The sequence below is a fragment of the Corvus kubaryi genome, unplaced genomic scaffold (genome assembly GCF_017639235.1).
Source record: "Corvus kubaryi isolate FWS band 111438036 unplaced genomic scaffold, C.kubaryi_AGA036_p1.0 37382, whole genome shotgun sequence".
Classification (NCBI taxonomy): Eukaryota; Metazoa; Chordata; class Aves; order Passeriformes; family Corvidae; genus Corvus; species Corvus kubaryi.
Genome location: NW_024581124.1, coordinates 6,142,621 through 6,160,794, shown reverse-complemented (window position 1 = coordinate 6,160,794; position 18,174 = coordinate 6,142,621). Strand labels below are relative to the sequence as shown.

At 44.9% G+C, this 18,174-nt stretch overlaps 2 protein-coding genes across 4 annotated transcripts in view; one reads left to right on the top strand and one right to left on the bottom strand.

The window, feature by feature from the left end:
• Positions 1–4,632: 4,632 nt before the first annotated feature.
• CCDC92 (coiled-coil domain containing 92) lies at positions 4,633–12,557 on the top strand. Its single transcript, XM_042034859.1, has 3 exons — positions 4,633–8,948; positions 9,282–9,323; positions 9,888–12,557. The coding sequence occupies exons 1-3, from the start codon at positions 8,819–8,821 to the stop codon at positions 10,661–10,663; spliced, it is 948 nt and encodes a 315-aa protein (XP_041890793.1). The 5' UTR covers positions 4,633–8,818; the 3' UTR covers positions 10,664–12,557.
• Positions 12,558–12,575: 18 nt separating this feature from the next.
• The window catches only part of DNAH10 (dynein axonemal heavy chain 10), a 51,665-nt gene continuing 46,066 nt past the window's right edge, over positions 12,576–18,174 (bottom strand). For 2 of the 3 annotated variants that reach the window (XM_042034858.1, XM_042034854.1), the window contains 9 exons: positions 17,546–17,755; positions 17,081–17,176; positions 16,271–16,442; positions 15,711–15,842; positions 15,172–15,383; positions 14,930–15,097; positions 14,540–14,720; positions 13,424–13,569; positions 12,666–12,997 (listed from right to left, as the gene is read on the bottom strand). In XM_042034858.1, the coding sequence (XP_041890792.1) occupies positions 12,851–12,997; positions 13,424–13,569; positions 14,540–14,720; positions 14,930–15,097; positions 15,172–15,383; positions 15,711–15,842; positions 16,271–16,442; positions 17,081–17,176; positions 17,546–17,755 (1,464 nt within the window). In that variant the 3' untranslated portion in view covers positions 12,666–12,850. Of the gene's footprint in view, positions 12,632–12,665; positions 12,998–13,423; positions 13,570–14,539; positions 14,721–14,929; positions 15,098–15,171; positions 15,384–15,710; positions 15,843–16,270; positions 16,443–17,080; positions 17,177–17,545; positions 17,756–18,174 lie in introns of those variants that run through there. The other variant, XM_042034855.1, reaches the window with a different exon arrangement.

Genomic DNA, 18,174 nt, shown 5'->3' with positions numbered 1-18,174 from the left:
GCACAAACCCTATCACCAGGGCTCTGCTTTCCTCTGCCGAGACGAACCCTCCTCTCTGCTCTTGTGCATGAATCGAATGAATCCGAAGAGCACATGAAGATGGGAAATGAGTGGAGCTGAGTTGGAATGTTAACCCCTGGTTACCACCTGCTGTTCCTTCACCTCTGTTCCTTCACCTTTACCTGCCTGGCTGTAGTATTGTCAGTGAATGTGGGCCTGATTTGTCTCTGTGCTCATTGTTAAGTGATGGAAAAAATATCTTCCTCTAAACCAGGATGTCCAGCGGTGTGATAATGGGTGTTAGTCTATCTCCACGTGAGCAGTAAATGATTTTGCTTAATAATGTTTTACAGTTATCTACCAGCTCATTTCTCCTGGTGATGTTAAAGACTACGGTACTATAAATGGGAACAATAATTTATTTACCACTAGACGTTAGAGGCATGAAAAATATTGCTGAAACTGATGTTTTCAGAGTGTATTGGAACTTCTGCAAGCTGTTTGGGTGGTTCTAAATAATCACTGAAAAACGCTTTTCTTTGGATTGCTATTTCTTTCCTGCTATTGGGGAGCACGTTTCTTCTCATTTCGCTCCGAGGATACCTTTGCTTTGTATTTAAAATGCTAAAATACGTTGCTCCTTGTTGACTTTAATTATTTGATTGAGAGATGGGGTTTAAAAAAAACAGTGCTGGACTGAAAACTGTTAAATGTCATGGCTTCTCCGTGAACAGAATGGTAGCTGTCTCCAGAAAGGCTGAAAATATGCCAGGGAACAGTAGCTCCCTGTAATCCGACTCCATGCCCAGAGGGAGGGCACAAAAGGCACAGCAGATCGCATTTCTGTGGAGCAGAGGTGTCGAGCTCGGGAAGAGTCCATCTGTGTGGAAAAACCGTGAGAATGATGTCAGAACCGGCAGGTTCCCTTTGTAATAGAAATGTGTCTTCTTGTTTCCTTTCCAGCCTCAGGAAAGCTTGATTTAAGCTGTGTGTAGCTTTACTGTCTCAGTTTGAGATACCTGGGTTATGGAAGTGAGGGTATATAGCAGTTCTCTTTGGAACCCTTTGTCTTGGCATTCTATTTGACGCCAAAAAAAAAAATCTTGCTTAAGAAAGGACTTGGACATAGGTCATGGCCACTACCAGATTTCCTTCATCAGCAGCTCTCAAAACCTTTAGCAAAGTGGAGACCAATTTTTGTGTGTTTGATCATAGCTGCTGTTCTAAAATAATAAAAATCAATGCCTTATGAAACAGCATCACAGAATGCATTAGAGAAGAGCACCTCCTCAGCCTGTTACACTTGCCTGGAAATGGTTGTGCAGTTCTGTAGAGTTGCTGTTACAAGAGCTGCTCTCTGTAAATGATCTCCCAGGACAGATTTCTTTAGCTTGCTGTAAGGCTTCAGTGCCTTCTGCTGTGTTTCACAAATATTCCAGGTAAGCTCTGAAAATCATAATTTCTGCAGTTCATGCAGTAGGAGCTCAAGCTCAGGCAAGTGCTTGGAGCTGGCGTTGCTGCAGGAAGCAATTCTGCCTGTACCACCCCCCTGACCTGCTTACAGATTCTATTTTTTATTTTTATTTTTTTCACCTTCCCCAGGCATCTACAGTGCTGCACAGTGAACCCATCACCTGAAAGCAGCCAGTGGCAGAATGGGTTTGTTTTCAGCTGCACCAGTTCCCTGACCTGGTTCACTGAACGACCAGGAAGGTGATTCTGGAGCATTTCAGAAATGCAGCACTAAATTCTTGTTCGGTGTATGTGAGTGAGATGGGTGAGACAAAGTCGTGTCTGGGCTGGGTGGTGAAATGGTTGCATGTCTGTGTGGTGGTGGGTTTTTATCGTGTTAGGGAGAGCAAAAAGGTCCAGCCAAGCTGGTTATGTGAAACCAGCTTAGTAATTTTTTTGGTTTGTGTTTCAGCAGGCTTCAGAAAGGGCAAATTTTTATATTGCACAAATACATTTTCTTCAGTTTCTGGTGCAATTCACACATTTTTGATCGTTTAGGACAAAATTAAAAGAGGACATGCAGTGTTCGTAAGTGAGTATTTGATATGTGAAAACAGCCTGTGACTGTTCTATACTGTAGTATAGTGTGATTTCTAAGCATGAATTTTGAGTTATACTTAACAGATCCTTATATCAAAACCACCCACAGCCCACCTTAAGTCCTGATTCAGCTTTAACTGAAGCTGGAGAACTTTCTTAATGACTTTGGAAAGAATAGAATCAGGCTCAGGTTTATATGTAACATTGATATTGTGTTAGTCTGGGAGAACTGATTATTAATTTTCTTGTCATTCTTCTGAGAAAAGAATTTGGTTTACTAGAAAGACTAACTTGTCTTTGCAATATTGTGACTGCCTGGTTGTGATTGAGGTGCAGTTTGCATTCTGTGGCTTTGGCAGAGGTTATATTACAGTAACAAACTATTTTATCCTCGGAATGAAGGGGTGAATAAAATAGAAGAGCCATTCTTTAGGAGCATGTCCTAGAGAGCAGAAGAGATGCAGCCTGTTCCTCTACATGACGATGTAGTCTTGCTTTTATTGTCACTTCATCATTGTTAAAGGGGTTCTTTTGAAGTAGTCAGTGTCATTTAGATGACACCTTCTTTGTTTCCCTAAAGTGAATTAGGCCCAAATTAGATAATTTTCAAAGCTTCCTGCCAGAGTAAGGTGTTTGTTCCTGACAGCTGTACAGCCATAGCTTTGCACACCCTGGTATTGGTCACAATAACTGTGTCTGGATGAAATGCCACTGCAGGACCATTTGATTGGGTTCTCTAACAGTCTCTGTCACAGTAGTGATTTTAACATCTGATTCCTTTTAGTCTCTTTCATTGTGACAGCTCTGGGGTTGGGTGGTCTCAAGGACAGAGGAAACACCACATGAACTATTCTTGACTCCAGGTACACAGTCAGACACGTAGGCAGTCAGTGAGTTCTGTACAAAAGTACCAGCTGGTTCCTTTGGAGCATCCAAAATTAAATCATTGCTACCAGGATGGTGTCCACTCAGTTATTCTTCCTGCTGCTGTACCAGCTGCTGTAGGAGTAACAAAAAGTCATCTTCATACTAAAATGCTAAAATATGTGCTTGCAGGGCTTTCAGAGATTAACTGTAAAAGAGTTTGCACAGTCTCTGATCAGAAAATGATGGGAAAGTCAGACAGAGAAACTACTGAGTAAAATACCATCAAAAGCAGTAGAAATGGAAAAGGAGCTGAGAAAGCGAAATCATGTCCTTCCTCTGGGAGGACAGTGGCACAGTTCCTTCTTCCCCTCCATTGTCTCCAGGAGAGAACTACTAATTCTGCTGGGTTTAAAACACACAAACGAAAAGAATATGAGAACAAGTTACTGGGTCAATAATGATGTGGAAGCATTGTTATATTTTAATGCAGAAGGCTGAGGAGGAGGGGGAAAGAGGTGCTGCTGCAAGAGGTACTCGTTACTGATAAGGGAGCACTGGAGAAGGGGAGGAATGTCCAGAAGTGGATGTGTAGGCTGAGTGTATTGTCTGAAAAGCTTGACTTTAGCAACACTGGACTCGTTGAACTGGCTTAGTCTGATGTACGGATGAATGAGGGGTGAGCAGAAATCTGATACTGTGGAAGAGTTTGTCACTAAGCTGTATTATTGCTGGATCTGCTTTAGTAGAGGTGTAATGGTGTCATAGAATCGGTTTGTGGGGAACTTCATGCAAATGTCCAAGCAGAAAGAGAGCAAAGCCTTGAGTTGGCTGTGGGGGCTGCAGGGTCTCCTTTATTACGTCCTTTGAAAGGAGCTGAGCAAACACTTTGGGGATGGCATTATGTCTCGGAGATGGAGAGCTGATCTAAGCAAAGAACAGCAAAGTGACTGTCGGTAATTTCAGCATTAGAGCTGTGTTGTTTAGATAAGTTTGGTCAGTTCAGTGGCAATCTTTGAAATGGGGTCTGGCTAAAACTTTGGAGGCTCTTACAAGAGGAATCCACTGTCCTTACCTAGTTCTTGAAACTGTACTTTGTATAGCAAACAAATTACATTTTGGCAGCTTTTGTTCCATTTTGAGGGGGCACTGGCCAGAGAGCAGTTGAGAGGAAAATGTCTGCCCATATATATTTCAAGGATATGAGTTGGCAGGGAGCTAAAGCAGCTTCTCAGGTGATGGTCACCCCATCCACGTAAAAGGAGGTTATTGTGTTCTGTTTGGTGGATACCAAACAGGAATGAAAATGTTGTTTGGGCTTTGTTCCATCCTTTGGACTCGTGTCTAAGGTCAGAGATTAGCATTTCCCTCCTCCTATCTTGCAGCGGGGTATAGAGATGCTCTGATTTTGTGCAAAGGCATCTGATACGCAGCCAGATGCTTGTTGCCTTGAAACATTTTGAACTCTCTCCAAATGCTTAAGAGCCAAAAAGGCCTGGAGCCTGCACATCCTCTGCAAGGCAAGATGTGGCTGTTAAAATGTTAGTGACTGTTTATGGTGAGCATGTGATTAGGTTGCATTTTGAAAGCTCCTGTTTAATATTTTTTCCTTTTCCATATAAGATTTTGTGTGTGTGTGTTCCCTTTTGAAGAGAACGTGCACTTCTGAAGAGACAGAACGGTTCCGTTTTAAGGTGAGCTTATGGGAATGGTAATTGAAGTTACCTTCTCTGCTTTGCTGGAAGATGATGGCTTAGGTAGATGCTGTCGTGATGAAAGTGTTGTACTTAATGTTCCCAAGGGAATTCTGTTTGACTCATTCCATTTCTTCCTCCTTGACTATATTAAAGAGAAATTGTGAATCCATTGTTTGGAGGAGTTGAGGCTCAATCTCTGAGCTATATAAAGAAACATTTGGTGGTGTGGTGGTCCTGAGAAATGAGAAATTGCAGATGTTTGAAGGGTGGAATGTAGTGCACCATCTGCACAAAGCCTCTGGTGCTGACAGGGTGGACACTTGGTGTCGGGGCCAGTCCTGCTGCCAAAGAGGAGCTGTGTCACCCTCACCATCCCCTCTGGACACTGCAGTGTCCCTTTAGTGTGCTGTCACCCTTTCCGAATGCTGTGTGCCTTCCCAGGGGACTTTGCCAAGCCCTGCATTGCACAGTTCCTTCTGTGTAAGAACATAGCAAACGTTTTTTTTGTTTGGAGACAAAGGGGAAGGGGGGAAAAACCATAGTGACATAACTTTGTGCCGTGTATGCAGTCACAGTGTACTTCCCAGCACTGGTGTCATTTATCTCCCAGGACCAGCCAGAGCCTGGTTGCTTGGAGAGCTTGTCCCACCAGTTTCCATGGTGGGAGGTGGAGATTGTTCCTCTGGGCTGTAAAGGGCACCACTGACTTCTCCATTTTGCTGTTTCTCTTGTGGTTTTTGACCTTCTTGTTTCAGAGAGCCTGAGATGAAATCAGCTTAGTGCAATCCCAGGCCTGCTTTATCGGATTCCCTCTTGGAAACCCCAATGGGAGATGCACCTGAATAGATTTTTCTTTTTTTAATTAGATTTTTAAATTTTTTTAGCCTGACCCCTCCCAAGACCCTTTTCTGTCAGATCTCAGCTGCCCATGGGAGCAGTTTTTGGATGTGAGTTGTGGCTCTTCACACAACATGCAGTGTGTTGAATATTGTTAAGGAGCTGGGAGCAGCTCTAAATCCCACTAAGCAGCCTCCCTGGAACTAAGTGAAAGGGTCTGCGGAGGGAAGTCGTGGGAAAATGTTCACTGACTTGTACTAAAACAAATTTTTATTTCTTTTTCATTATATTTGTTTCCTTTTCATTATCTCCTGCGTCTTCTCCCAATTTAAAAATGTTTGGGCTGATTGCACAGGTCAGTGGGTCTCACTTTGCATTGTCTCCTATGAGCTGCTGACAAATATGACACTAGAATTTGTGATAGAAATGTTTGGCTGAAAAAGCAATCAAAAACATTTTTAATATTTTGCAACTGAGCTTGGTTGACAGGTAATGCATATTCAGTTGGAATCCATTTAATCCAAATCTCAGACTTGAATAATATTAGGTCTAATTATGTGTTCTAAGATTTGCTGTAAAATTAATAGTGCCTTGATATATATTGTTGTTAAAACTAATTTGTGCAGATTTCAAAGCAAATCTGTGTCTCTTTGTATAGCGACTGTCTGTGCAGGACACTTTCCCTGGTTTTACAGTAGATGGTTTTGTCTGTTTCCCAGAGCACAGATCTCACAGTGCTGTGCTGTGTAAAAAGGCCTGAGTGGGTGGGTGAGTGGGTTTGGAGCTGGATCTGCTGCCCACACATCCATGGAGGCTGTGGCTTCACCTCGCTGGCCTTCCCTTTCCCTTGAAGAGAAGGAGAGAGGACAGGCAGAAAACCAGGCTGCTGTGAGGAGGAGAAGCACAAAAAGGCTGCAGAGGGTTGTGGGAAACTACTTAGTGCAGAGGGGCTGCAGCTAAAACTCATCGTGGGTTGATTTAATTGATCTCACTGATTAACTTACTGCTGCTGCAGGGAAGATGATGCTCTGGTGCAACAACTCTGGTTGTTTTATTTTCTTCCTAAGCCTGTAACACTCACTCGCCTCTGATTATATTTGTTTTCTTCAGAGCAGGTAATCCTGGTGTGATCTTTCAGATGCAGGAGATCAAAGTGAAAAAGCAATCGAGGAGATTAATAGTGAGAGCCCTGTTCTGGTTTTTTTGAACATTTAGAAACTGGTTTTTAATGAACGTGTTTATTTGCAAGGACTGAGCTATGAACACTTACTGTCTGTTGCAGGTGATGAAGTATTTTCCTATTCAGGGAAGTATTTTCCTGTTAGGGTTATGGTTACAGGTGTAAAGCCACCATTAATACCCATTGTGAGAACAGAGCTCGGGTATTGTGCGGAGGCTGTTCTTCCACCTACTCCTGTCACAGCTTAGGGTTTCTTTTGGAAAATACATTCCTCGATAAAGAATCCCTTCTGAGCCTCGGTGTCCCACACAGTGAGAGCTCCAGCTGTGGCTTTATCCTGCTGTTGTGCTCAGTCGATCAGAGGAGAGTGAACACTGAAGAAATGGGATGATTCAGTAAAGCTCCCGTCTGTCTGATGTCAGCTTTGCACGCAAGAGGATGTCACTTTGAAAATGTATCACAGCTGAGATACCTTCACTCCTCAGAGTGCATGGTGCTCCACAGTAATTGCTGCAACTGTGCAGTCCCCCTTCCAACAGCCCTCCCAGCGCTGTGGCCATGAGGGGCTGCCAGTGATGGTGTGTTGCAAAATTTGTTAAACCACCCTAGAAATCCCTTTTTAGAATGTGTTTGGTCTGTAATTTTTGGTTGTTTGCTAACGATGGTGATTGTGAAACGACCCATTCACTCAACAAAGCAGAGTTGGCACTGCTACCTATATTCTTGGGCATTGAACTTAATCTTTGATCTCTGTTACAAGGTAACCAGGCTGTTTGGCCCCTGCACAGAAGTGGATTTCTTAATATCTTTCACACACTTTTATTTTTTTACAATCAGATATTTGTTTCTGTAGGGTTAAGTCAGTAGAAGATGATGTCAGTTCAGGTCACAGATGAAACCAGCAGGGCTCTGTGTGTGTGATTTCCACACCACATCCCCAGGTGCTTTAGTGCGTCACCAAGATGCAGGAGCACCAAGTCTGGTGTTCTTTTGGGGAATAAAAGTGTAAATTTAAACGCAGGGCTGTGATATGTTTAGGAATAACAAAAGTGTGTCACTTGCTCTGAGCTTATGCTCTACCAATTTTAAACTGGTAGAAACAAATTCTCATCATAAAACTACATAGCAAAGAGTCCCAATGGAGAACACTTACCATGCCAAAGCAAACCCGTTGAGGTCCATCTTGTGCTCAATGTGTGGTCCCATAATTCCAGGCATGGTTGCAGTGCCACTGCAGGTGGTTGTCCCGGCAACAGGATTCCTGACTCTTCACTTATCCTTGTAACCTAATTGCTGTAATGGTTTCTATGCATGTAACAGAATTTAGCCTTTCCTACTGTGTCCATTGTTGCCTTATCAGGACCACTCCTAACACCGGCAGCACAGGGGTCTTCAAGGATGTCAAGGATGTCAGCATCATACAGTTAACTGTGTCTGTCTTTGAGTGAGAGCACTGCTGTAGCCAAGGCCTACTTTTACAAGGCTGTTGTGTAAGGGAAACCCAGCAGTGTAACAGGTTTCCATGTACTCGTAACCTGAGCAAGAAAAATCTGTTTGTTTTCTCTTTGAGTGAAGCATTGTCCTTGTCTTGTTCTGTGCTGTTGGGCCCCGTGTTGAGGAAACCTGAGCAGCCAGAGTTTCCCTCGTGCTGGTCCCAGCACCCACATCTCAGTTCAGGCACCCATGGCAGCCACATCCATGGCAGTGCCACCAGCCTGGCTGTGCTCAGAACCCTCCTTTGCCTTTTTTCCTTAGAGCTGCTGCATTTTAGTGCTTTCTTCCTTGTTCTTGCCAAGGATTTTACCAATCCCTGTGTCCCTGGAGGTAAGTGGAAACCCTCAGCAAGACAGACACAATAGCCCATTCCTCAGAACTCTGCTTTTAATTTGTAACAGGATTAATGACTTAGACTGTCTGAAGTTAATCCTTTAAATGTGTTAACTCCAAACAAATGAGTTCCCTGCTCCAGCCTACGGTATAATTAGGCTTTTGATGAACTTAGAGCACTGGTAATCAAAGTAGTCCTGAAGCGGAAAAACCTTTTGTGGCATTTGATGTTCACACATCAGTCAATGCATTACCAGTAGAATTCAGCCATTTCTGCTCATCTGGCTGCAGAGGGAGGATCCCTGTATGTGCAAGGTAAGTCACCGTCACAATTGCATGTCTGTTCCCTGGCAGGGTCAGGATGGCCACCTCAACCCTGGAGAACCAACTGCAGAGTGCCCAGAAGAACCTGCTGTTCCTGCAGCGGGAACACGCCAACACCCTGAAGGGGCTGCACGCCGAGCTGCGCCGCCTGCAGCAGCACTGCACAGGTACCTCCTTCCTTGGAGTGACTGCTCCCCACTTCAGCAGTGAAACCTCAGCAGCAAAGCCCACTAGCAGCGTGGCTTTAGGGCTTTCAGTTTGTATCTCGTGGCAAACTGGCTGATCAAAGCCAAGATTTTTTTCTTTTTTTTCTTCAAAAAGCTGATAATGCGGTTGTTTTACACATTTGCTAATTTATAGTGAATCTCCTGTTCTTGCTTTGGGCTGTGGGAAGAGTTAATTGATATTTACTGAAGTCTGTCATTGTAAATCTGCTCACCAGGTGATGTATGGGCTCCATGGTGATGTTCTAACAAAAATAAACAACTTTTTCTCCTCAGATTTAACCTATGAGCTGACTGTAAAGAGTTCAGACTTGTCAGGTAAGGAATACATGGCATTTTTCTTTTAATGTTCATGTGCAATTTACTAATCTTTTTCAATGTTTGTATTTTCTTTTCTACTCTCCAAACTTAGTTATTTATGAAGTAAATGTCAGAAGTTCTTTACCAAGGTCACACAGGAAATCTGTGAAAGAGCCAGGAATAGCACCTGGAGCTGCTGACTCCACTAGACAGTCAGTTCCCTGCTTGCTATATGGGAACACAGGACACAAATTTTAGGGGCAGAAGAGTGAGACTATTTTTAAAACTTGGCTGACTTGGTGCTGTAATTAACCACAAAGCTTTTATTTATATATATATATGTGTGTGTGTGTGTGTACACTAGATCCTAGTTGTTTTGTATGTATTGTGTTAACAACAAGTGAAGAGCAGGAATAATATAACTCCTTGAGATTAACCCCCTGGATCAGGGATGGTGTGGGATGGGTATTAGCTGAAGTTAGTCCTTTGGATTCCTCTTAGGGATAGCAAGAGGAACCCTATTGCACTGTTTTACATAGTGGCTGTTGTTAACTTAAAACACTTCTGCTTCTCATGTTCTAGAAAGTGGTGGTTCACGAAGTGATGAACTCAAAAGTAAGTGCAAAGATCTTGAAGCTCAGCTGAAAATCAAAGAGGCCGAAAATAGTGAATTGTTGAAAGAACTTGAGCAAAAGAATGCAATGATAATGGTGCTGGAAAATACTATTAAAGAAAGAGAAAAGAAGTACTTGGAAGAGTTAAAAATGAAAAGCCATAAGCTCAATATGTTGTCCAGTGAACTGGAGCAGAGAGCGAGCACGATTGCCTATCTGACCTCTCAGCTGCATGCGGCGAAGAAGAAGCTGATGAGTGCCACCGGGACTTCAGAGGGGACCCCGTCTGGCAGCCCCGTGCTGTCCAGCTACAAACCGTCCCCTCCCAAGGACAAACTGCCGGAGACGCCGCGGCGCAGGATGAAGAAGAGTCTCTCAACACCGTTGAACCCCGAGTTCGAAGAGGCCTACAGAATAGGGTCGGAGAGCCGGAAGCTGGTGCTGCGAGAGCCCGTGGATGCCATGCCCGATCCCACGCCCTTTCTGTTGGCCAGGGAAACGGCAGAGGTGCATCTGATTAAGGAGCGGCCGTTGGTCATTCCACCGATCCCGTCGGATCGCGCGCCCGGCGAGTCGCACAGCCCCGCCCGCGAGAAGCCGCACAAGGCGCACATCGGGGTCGCTCATCGCATCCACCACGCCGCGCCCGCCCAGCCGCAGCAGGAGCTGGAGACGCTGGCAGTGGATCAGGTCCATGGAAGCAAAGTGGTCAGAAAGCACTCGGGGACAGACAGAACTGTCTGAGCACGCCACGGAAGCGCTGTTCTGTGCTGGTTATGCACTGTGAGCCTGTAGGGTAAATAGCACCTGCGGTGAAGTTTCTTTTGATGCCCCATGCATGCCAAACTCCTCCCGGGTACATCATTAATATATTTTGCTCTAACGAAACCTCCTAGGACTGTGTTCATATGGCAAGGTATATAACCACTCCATGCTGTGGCCAAATCAGGGGAACCTGACCGCTTGCTTCCACATGCTGCTCCATTTAGTGTAATGCACATGTGGACAAAGGCACGGGCTGCGTTAGTGAGCGCTCCTAGAGAGAACACCCCTCCCTCACACTGCAGCCACACGTGTCGGCTGTTAACATTTGACCTGGCAGGGGTTCTCTTGTCTCTAATGTGTGTGTGAGCACTCCAGAGCAACCATTGACCTCTGCCACAGCCGCTCTCACAGCAGCACGGAAAGCTGGGCACATGTACGTTCACTTTAATGACCTAAGGACATCCCCAGAGTCCCAGCAAGCACTACTTGATTAATCCTAAATACTTTGGTTTGTGGCTTTAAGTAAAATATGGGTGGGGGAAGCACCATTTAAAGGGTTAATGACCCTAATAGGAAGAGTATGAACACTGGGTTGTTTGTGGGGATTGTTTTGGGGTTTTTTTTTAATCAAATGGCTTCACGACACATTTTATGCTAGTCAGTACACTGCACTTGTAGCACCTTCCATACTGGCTCAGAGCTCCTTTTCCAGGGAGGAACTGTAACTGGCTATCCAATATGGAAATGGTTCTTTATGCTCTAACCTGCACTTTTTTTGTAAAGGGATTATTTTTGTTTCCTAAAAAACAGTCTTGTTTTGGGCATCATCAGACAGTGCTGGCTGCTGCCAGCTTAGAAACCTGAGCTGCCCCGCTAAAATGTGAGTATTTAGTTTTAAGCGATGTAACAGATTCATAGAGGAGAACCTGGCATCCTTGATTTCTGTCCTTGTGGATTGGGATGGACTTGCCTTGCACTTGCCCAGATTCCCCTATTCCTTTCTAGTGAGTAGCAGGTAGACCCAGCATCTGTTAGACTACTTGATTCTTTTTTGTATTATTTTTTTCTAGGAAAGAAAGGCATACTAGGAACTGGGAGGGTATGTAGTTTTGGGAAAGGAGCACGAATTTGTCCATTTTTCTTACATTCTGATCACCTCTGCTTCACTCTTGTCTGCAGCCTCTGAGTAGGACCAGCAAGAAACACTGGCTCCCAAATGCTGCTAAGCTTATGATGTGCCTTTAAAAATTTGGAACGTGTATCCTCTGTGACAGCTGATGAAGGATCCCTGCTTGCCCTGTCCCCTCCCCTCGCCAGCTGTAGTCTGCCCTTCATAAGCTTTTTCTGCAGCTGTGTTGGTGTGTGTCTCCCTCCAGAGCCTTGGACCACTGTCAGCGTCCCTGGCAAAGGCCCTGGCAGGCTGGCAGAGCTGTTCTCCCACCCGTGGTCCCGCTCGACTCCCGTGCAGCATGACCCTTCCAGCAGGGCTGATCCCAGGCAAGGCTCTGACCTGTGCCCGCCCTCTGTGCCCTCTGTCACTCGCTGTCCCAAAGCCCCAGACCCACCCAGCCTCGCGCCTTGCTGGCTCTGTGGTAGGAATTTGTTTCACAAGTGGTGGGGAGGGATAGGGAAAAGCTGTGTTCCCAGAAAGGGGTTGGTTAAAGCAAGGTTGTTTCTCTGAGGTTTACTGTTTTTACATGTATTGCATTAACCAGCAGCAGGTTTGGTTGCTTTGGTTGTTGGCACCATATTTTTATGGTCATGTGTTGTATGAGTGACCTACCCTGCCACTTGTTGGAGGCTGGTGGGAGGCACGGCTTCCAGGCACTGCAGAAGTGATGCTTTGGGCAATTAAAGACATTTCTTACAACCATCCAGGCAAACTTTAGTCTTTGTGTGTGCGAGACCAACTTACTCCCTCTTTGCATCCACAGACCAGCTTGGAGCCTTTCCAAAAGGAAACACAAATTACAAAAAACACTTTATACTTCAAACATGTTTATTGGGAGTATAATACAACCAAGCTAATAGTAACTAAAGTCAGGTGTGCCTAAGTGAACACAACGCCACCCATGGTGCCAAATCTCTTCCTGGGTTGAGGGTTTTTTCTCTGCACCTCTGAAGGGTTGGATTCTGAGGGAAGAACATGGTGCCTATTTCCAACTGTCAGTCAGAGTTCAGGGTGAGACACACACCCTGGAGCACCCAGTGGGAAATGTGTTTTGCAGCGTAAAGGTCAGCTTCAAAGACGAGGCCGAAGCCCATGGCATTGCGGCGCATGGAGGTCGTGTACACCGGGGTCCGCAGCGTGTTCTGAAAGAGCGGAGGCAGCGCCGACACTGAGCAGTGCCTGAGCTGCTACATGGAACTGAAAACAAAAGGGCCTCGAGGAGAGAGGGCTGGCTTCAGAAATTCACTTTTTTCGTTAGAGGTCTTAAATATGCAATACCCAGAAAATATAAATGTTCTTTATGTCATTAACTGGGGATAGGAGGTAATTGAAATAGTAGTGGGAGTGTAAGAGTGTCACAAGATCCCTGTCCCAGCGTGCCTGAAGAGGCAACAAATGCATCAATCCCCTTAGAACAGAAAAACTGTAATGATGGGTAGTGTAAGGAGAAGTGTTAGACCAGGTGCTTCATCCAGGAGTGGTAATGATAAAATCCAGCTGCTGGGCAGAGAAGGCAGGGCCTGGGAGCTGGGGAGCTGTGCCAGCAGAAGGAAGGTAAAGAGCCCTACCTGGAGTCTGAGTCTGTCTGCTTCCGTGGGGATGATCTTCAGGATGGGCAGCTCCACCACTGGGACACGGGGCTTGCTCTGGATAAGGCAGCCCTGCTCTATGTCCCAGTCTGCTCCTTCCAGGAACAGACCAGAAACATAGCAGCCTGTGAAGGCAGAAGATGCAACATTTGGGTAAACTGAGCTCCTAGAAAAGATCCCTTTAAGATGACTGTTCCTGCAATCCCTATTTTGGGCACTACAGTCACCACAAATACACTGCATTTCAAACTGCAGCTGCACAGGGTGCAGTTTTCTGAGGGCTTTGTTTTTATCATCCAGCTGTATTAGGAAATCAAATTAAATTGTCTCAGTTGCAGTACACATGAGAAATAGTAGTAGGAATAAATCCAATTTGCTCCCCTCCAATTGCCCAAGTCACAGCTTTGTAACTCCCCTGGGTGTGATCATTGGGTCACTGAGAGCAGGTGAAGGGTTGGGACAGTTGTTCTGGTACAAATACCAAGCACAGCATTTAGATTTAACAAAAACAGTGAGACTTTTTTCCTCCTCTGTTCCCAGTCAGGGCTGGTACTCAGAGCCTTGCTTAGCTGTCCCCTGTACCCTTGTTACATTTAGTTACCAGAGCAGTGCTAGTCATAGAGACCTCATAAAGAGATACTCACACAATAGATGATACATATTTGTAGGTACTTTTTGCTTAAGTACATTTCAATATATTTTTTGTGGTGTAAACAGATCTTTATAAGCCTGTTGGGATTGGTAATATTCTAGGCATAAAGAAATCAGTGTGTCTTTATATACACGTATACACACACACAGATATATATATATACACACATATAGGGAGCAAGCAAGGGGGAGGTGTAAGTTCAAATCCCTTCCTGTGTGTGGGAAGAGCTGAACAGGGAAGATGGTGCTTCATGCACACAGGGGCTCTGCAGGGACCAGAACCCAGCTACTTCCCAGCTGGAAATCGTGAGGACTGTGAAATGCAAACCCAGAGTAAATGCCTGCCAAGGTTTAACCAAAGTAATTTAATGTGCCAAGCGATTTTCTTTCTCTCACCAGTTAACTACTTTATTATTTTTGCCAAATAATTGGAAAAACACCTACCCTGAAGGGGCCCTTCAGTGATGTCTTCTGCTGTCCTGTACTTGGTTACCTCTGTGTAGAGGGTGGAGTGATCCAGGGGCCACCTGTTTTTCCTGCAGGTGGCTTGAACAAGAGCAGTCAGGTAGGACTCAGGAATGTGCAGGCCTGACAGCCACATCACGTCGGGCTCCCCCTCGTTAACCTGCAGCCACAGACAGTGATGGGCAGCACCTGGTCCTCAGCCCTGCACTGCTCTGAGAGGAGCCACGGTGAGTCTGCCTTGCATCCAGTTAAACCATAACAGCACTAGTTCAGGAACTTACCTGAAGTGTTCACTGGCTTCTGCACCAACCTGCACAGCACATCACGCAGGTTAACAAAACAAAAAGCTTTCTGGAGGCACTTGCTTACCCATCTGGTGTACTGGTCATATCGATCTCTGAAGAAAATAATCCAGTTTCCAAGTGTTTTGAGTGTGTCAGGGGCCAGCCGCCGCCAGATCCCAGGAATCTGCCCGTTGAAGAGAGCCTGAGCCACATCATCCAGTTCACTGCTCATTCCAACTTCCCCAGCCAAGGCCTGGAATGATGGTAAGAGTTCTGAGGGCAGGCAAAGGCCAGCTGGTCCCATCGAGCTGCTGTAATTTTACTTACACGTTGTAGCTCAGCCAACGACTTTCCCATTCGAACAATGAGCTTGTTAAAGCGTTCCAGTTCCTGCAGCAGCACCACGGTCGTAGGGGAGATGTTTACTCCATAACCTTTACGTATGTGGTCAAGATCGAATACTTGAGGTAATTTGTTTTCTATATCCTTGGCAACATTTGCAATATATTCATCTCTACTAATTCCTGCACCAGTTTCACCTGAAACCAAAAAAATTTCATGAGACTAAATCTGTACTGAATCTTCTGAGAGAAGGTTGAGAGCTGAGTTTTGGCATCAGTCTCCCACCCTCTGCTGCTCTGACATTTGCCCAAGAGCCCTGCATGTGCCTCTGGGCAGGTGTTGAGCCGCTCCCAGCCCAGCCCTGCAGGGCTTCGCTCCCACTGTCCCGCTCCCTCTGCTCCCCGAGGCCGGGACACAGCCCCCGGATCACTCCCCACACAGGGGCTGCTGTCACTGTCCCCAGGGCTCAGCACTCGCCCCTCGACATGTCCTGTTCACAAACCCAGTTCAGACAGGGCACGCACCAGTCTGGGGCTGCAGCTCGAGCAGGTGAGCCCACATGCCCCGCACTGCCTGCATGTAATACCCGATCTCAGCGTTGGCGTGAAGGCCCAGGACCTCGGGGGTGTTGGAAAGTGGCAGAGCTTCTATGGCCTCTGGAATACAAGCATACAGGTTCTCTTAACACAGAACACCACAGCAATTTTGCTATTGCTCTGCTTGAATAAAAAATGCTAAAGCTGGTGTTGGAGAAATGCACAGATCAAATAAACACAAATTAACACAAACACACAGACTCCCCCACAGACATATTATATATCACTTAACAGAATTACCATGCTGCTTTACTGAGGTTTTGTGGTTTGGATTGGGTTTTTTTTTTTTAAAACGCCTGAGGAGCTCAGTGATAAGCTCACATTCCACAGGACTGCTCCTGTAAAGCAGTGGATTATAACTCTGCAGTCCGTACACCAGCAGTGCCTGGTGTTCTGTTCAACTTCTCACACCCAGCAGCGATGTATGGAGACAGTGCATACTGGAAGCAGACTTCTTTTTTTAATGTAGCAGGAAAAGCATTTCTTACCAACAAAGTCATCTTTTCCCTTCCCTGCTGGAATTTTATAATCAATTGTGTTGCTTTTATAAAAATGGAACACCTGGAATGTGTCAAATAGGAAATCCCCGAGGTACTCATCCATGTAGACGGTCAGGATGCGCCGGTCGAAGCTGTCGATTGCACGCCCACCATACATGACCTAGAAATAAATCAGTGACATCAGTGTTACAGCACTGGCTTTCGGAGCAGAAAATACCGTTTCAAAAAATCACTGAAAGGTCAAAAATGCTCTTTGCTTTTGCAGTGGCTGTGGTGTAACACTGTCTCCCTTATGGATCCCAAGGACATCTCCAGCCCCCTCTCAAGGGGACAGGCAGGAAATATTTGGCCTTGGTCTGGAGAGAGCTGCTCTGGGCACTCCTCATCACCTGTCTGGATGATTTGCGTGCAAGGGTACCTTCCTGAGGTACCAGCTCCTGCCCAGCTGGGATCAAGTGCTGCAAAGTAAGTTTCCTGCAGGATTTCATGCTGCAGCAGCTGCCAGTGCAGTGCAGCTGCACCAGCTCTGAGAACACACATTTGTGTAGCTCCAGTGATACTCCACGTGCCAACAGCATCCAGCACGGGGTCCCAGGGACTCTCTCAGAATTAATTAAGCACCATCACTCCCTGTTGTGCAGTTTGCACAGTGGCCCTAATTCCCTGAGATTAAGCCCTTGCTCAGGGCTACACTGGAGTTTCAAACCTGCCCAGGCATGATTCCCAGCTTTACTTGATGCAGCCCATGCAAAAAGGAAACTTCATTTATCTGAATTTTTGTGGCATTGTAGCACTCACCTCCCCAATAAGATATTTGAGACTGCTCCAAGGGATTTGATCATCCTTTTGTTCAAAGGCTTTTGTCAAGTATGTGTTAAGGATTTCCATGCACACCTAATGAATTTGTTGGAACATGTGAGATAAGATTCATAAATCAGATATACATATTCATAGGTTTTATTTAATCTAGTTCTTGTTTGAAAACTGACAATTACTTCTTTCTGAAATAATTAAAATGTATAAATCCTCTAAATAAAAGAAACCCATGAGAGAGGCAATATAAACATGAAGGATTAGGAATCTAATTTTTAGCATCCCAAATTGACATTACAGAAGATCAGGAGTCTACATGACTCCACAGAAGCAGAAAAATATACTAAGCAAAATCTAGCTGTGAGAAAGTTTAAAGCTGGATAAATTCTGTGTTTTCAAAAGTAATTGAGCTACTCAAGAATATAAGAGTCATTACAATTGTTTTCTTACCTGGAAATCAGATTCATTAAAATCGTATGGTACATTCCAGCCAACCTTCCCAAACTTCCTTCTCTCCTGAACCACAGCATGGAAAAATGCCAAGACGTAGACTAAGGATTTAAAGGCAGGATGTGGGCACTGCTCTAAGGCTTCCTGGGGAATTTTGAAGTAGGTGGCTCTCATATTCAGTTTCAGACCATTAGGTGGTTCTGTAACAACCTATCAAAATAATTAGGGAAGCCATCAATTACTGGATAACTTGAGGAAAATAAGTTATAAATATATCACATTAAAGTAAGCTATACAATGCAAGCTTGACATTTTAAGTAGTTTTCCAAATGCCTATCAAATATGGGGTTTTTTCTAAAGTAAAGACATGAAACAGACCTTTTCAAGTTTATCAAGGTAAGCACACATATGCAAAGAGAACTTGATATTATTTTAGAATTAATCATGTTATTGGCAAGACATTAATATTTCTCATACTTGACGATCTAATTTACTGAAATACCAGTACTTTACACATTTTAGTGTGTCTTATATCCCTACAATAAGATGGTTTAACAATGTGGCTTTACTGCTGATCAAACTGCCAGAGCTTCTTCCTGGCAGCTTTTTCAAAGGGCTCTAAAACCTCA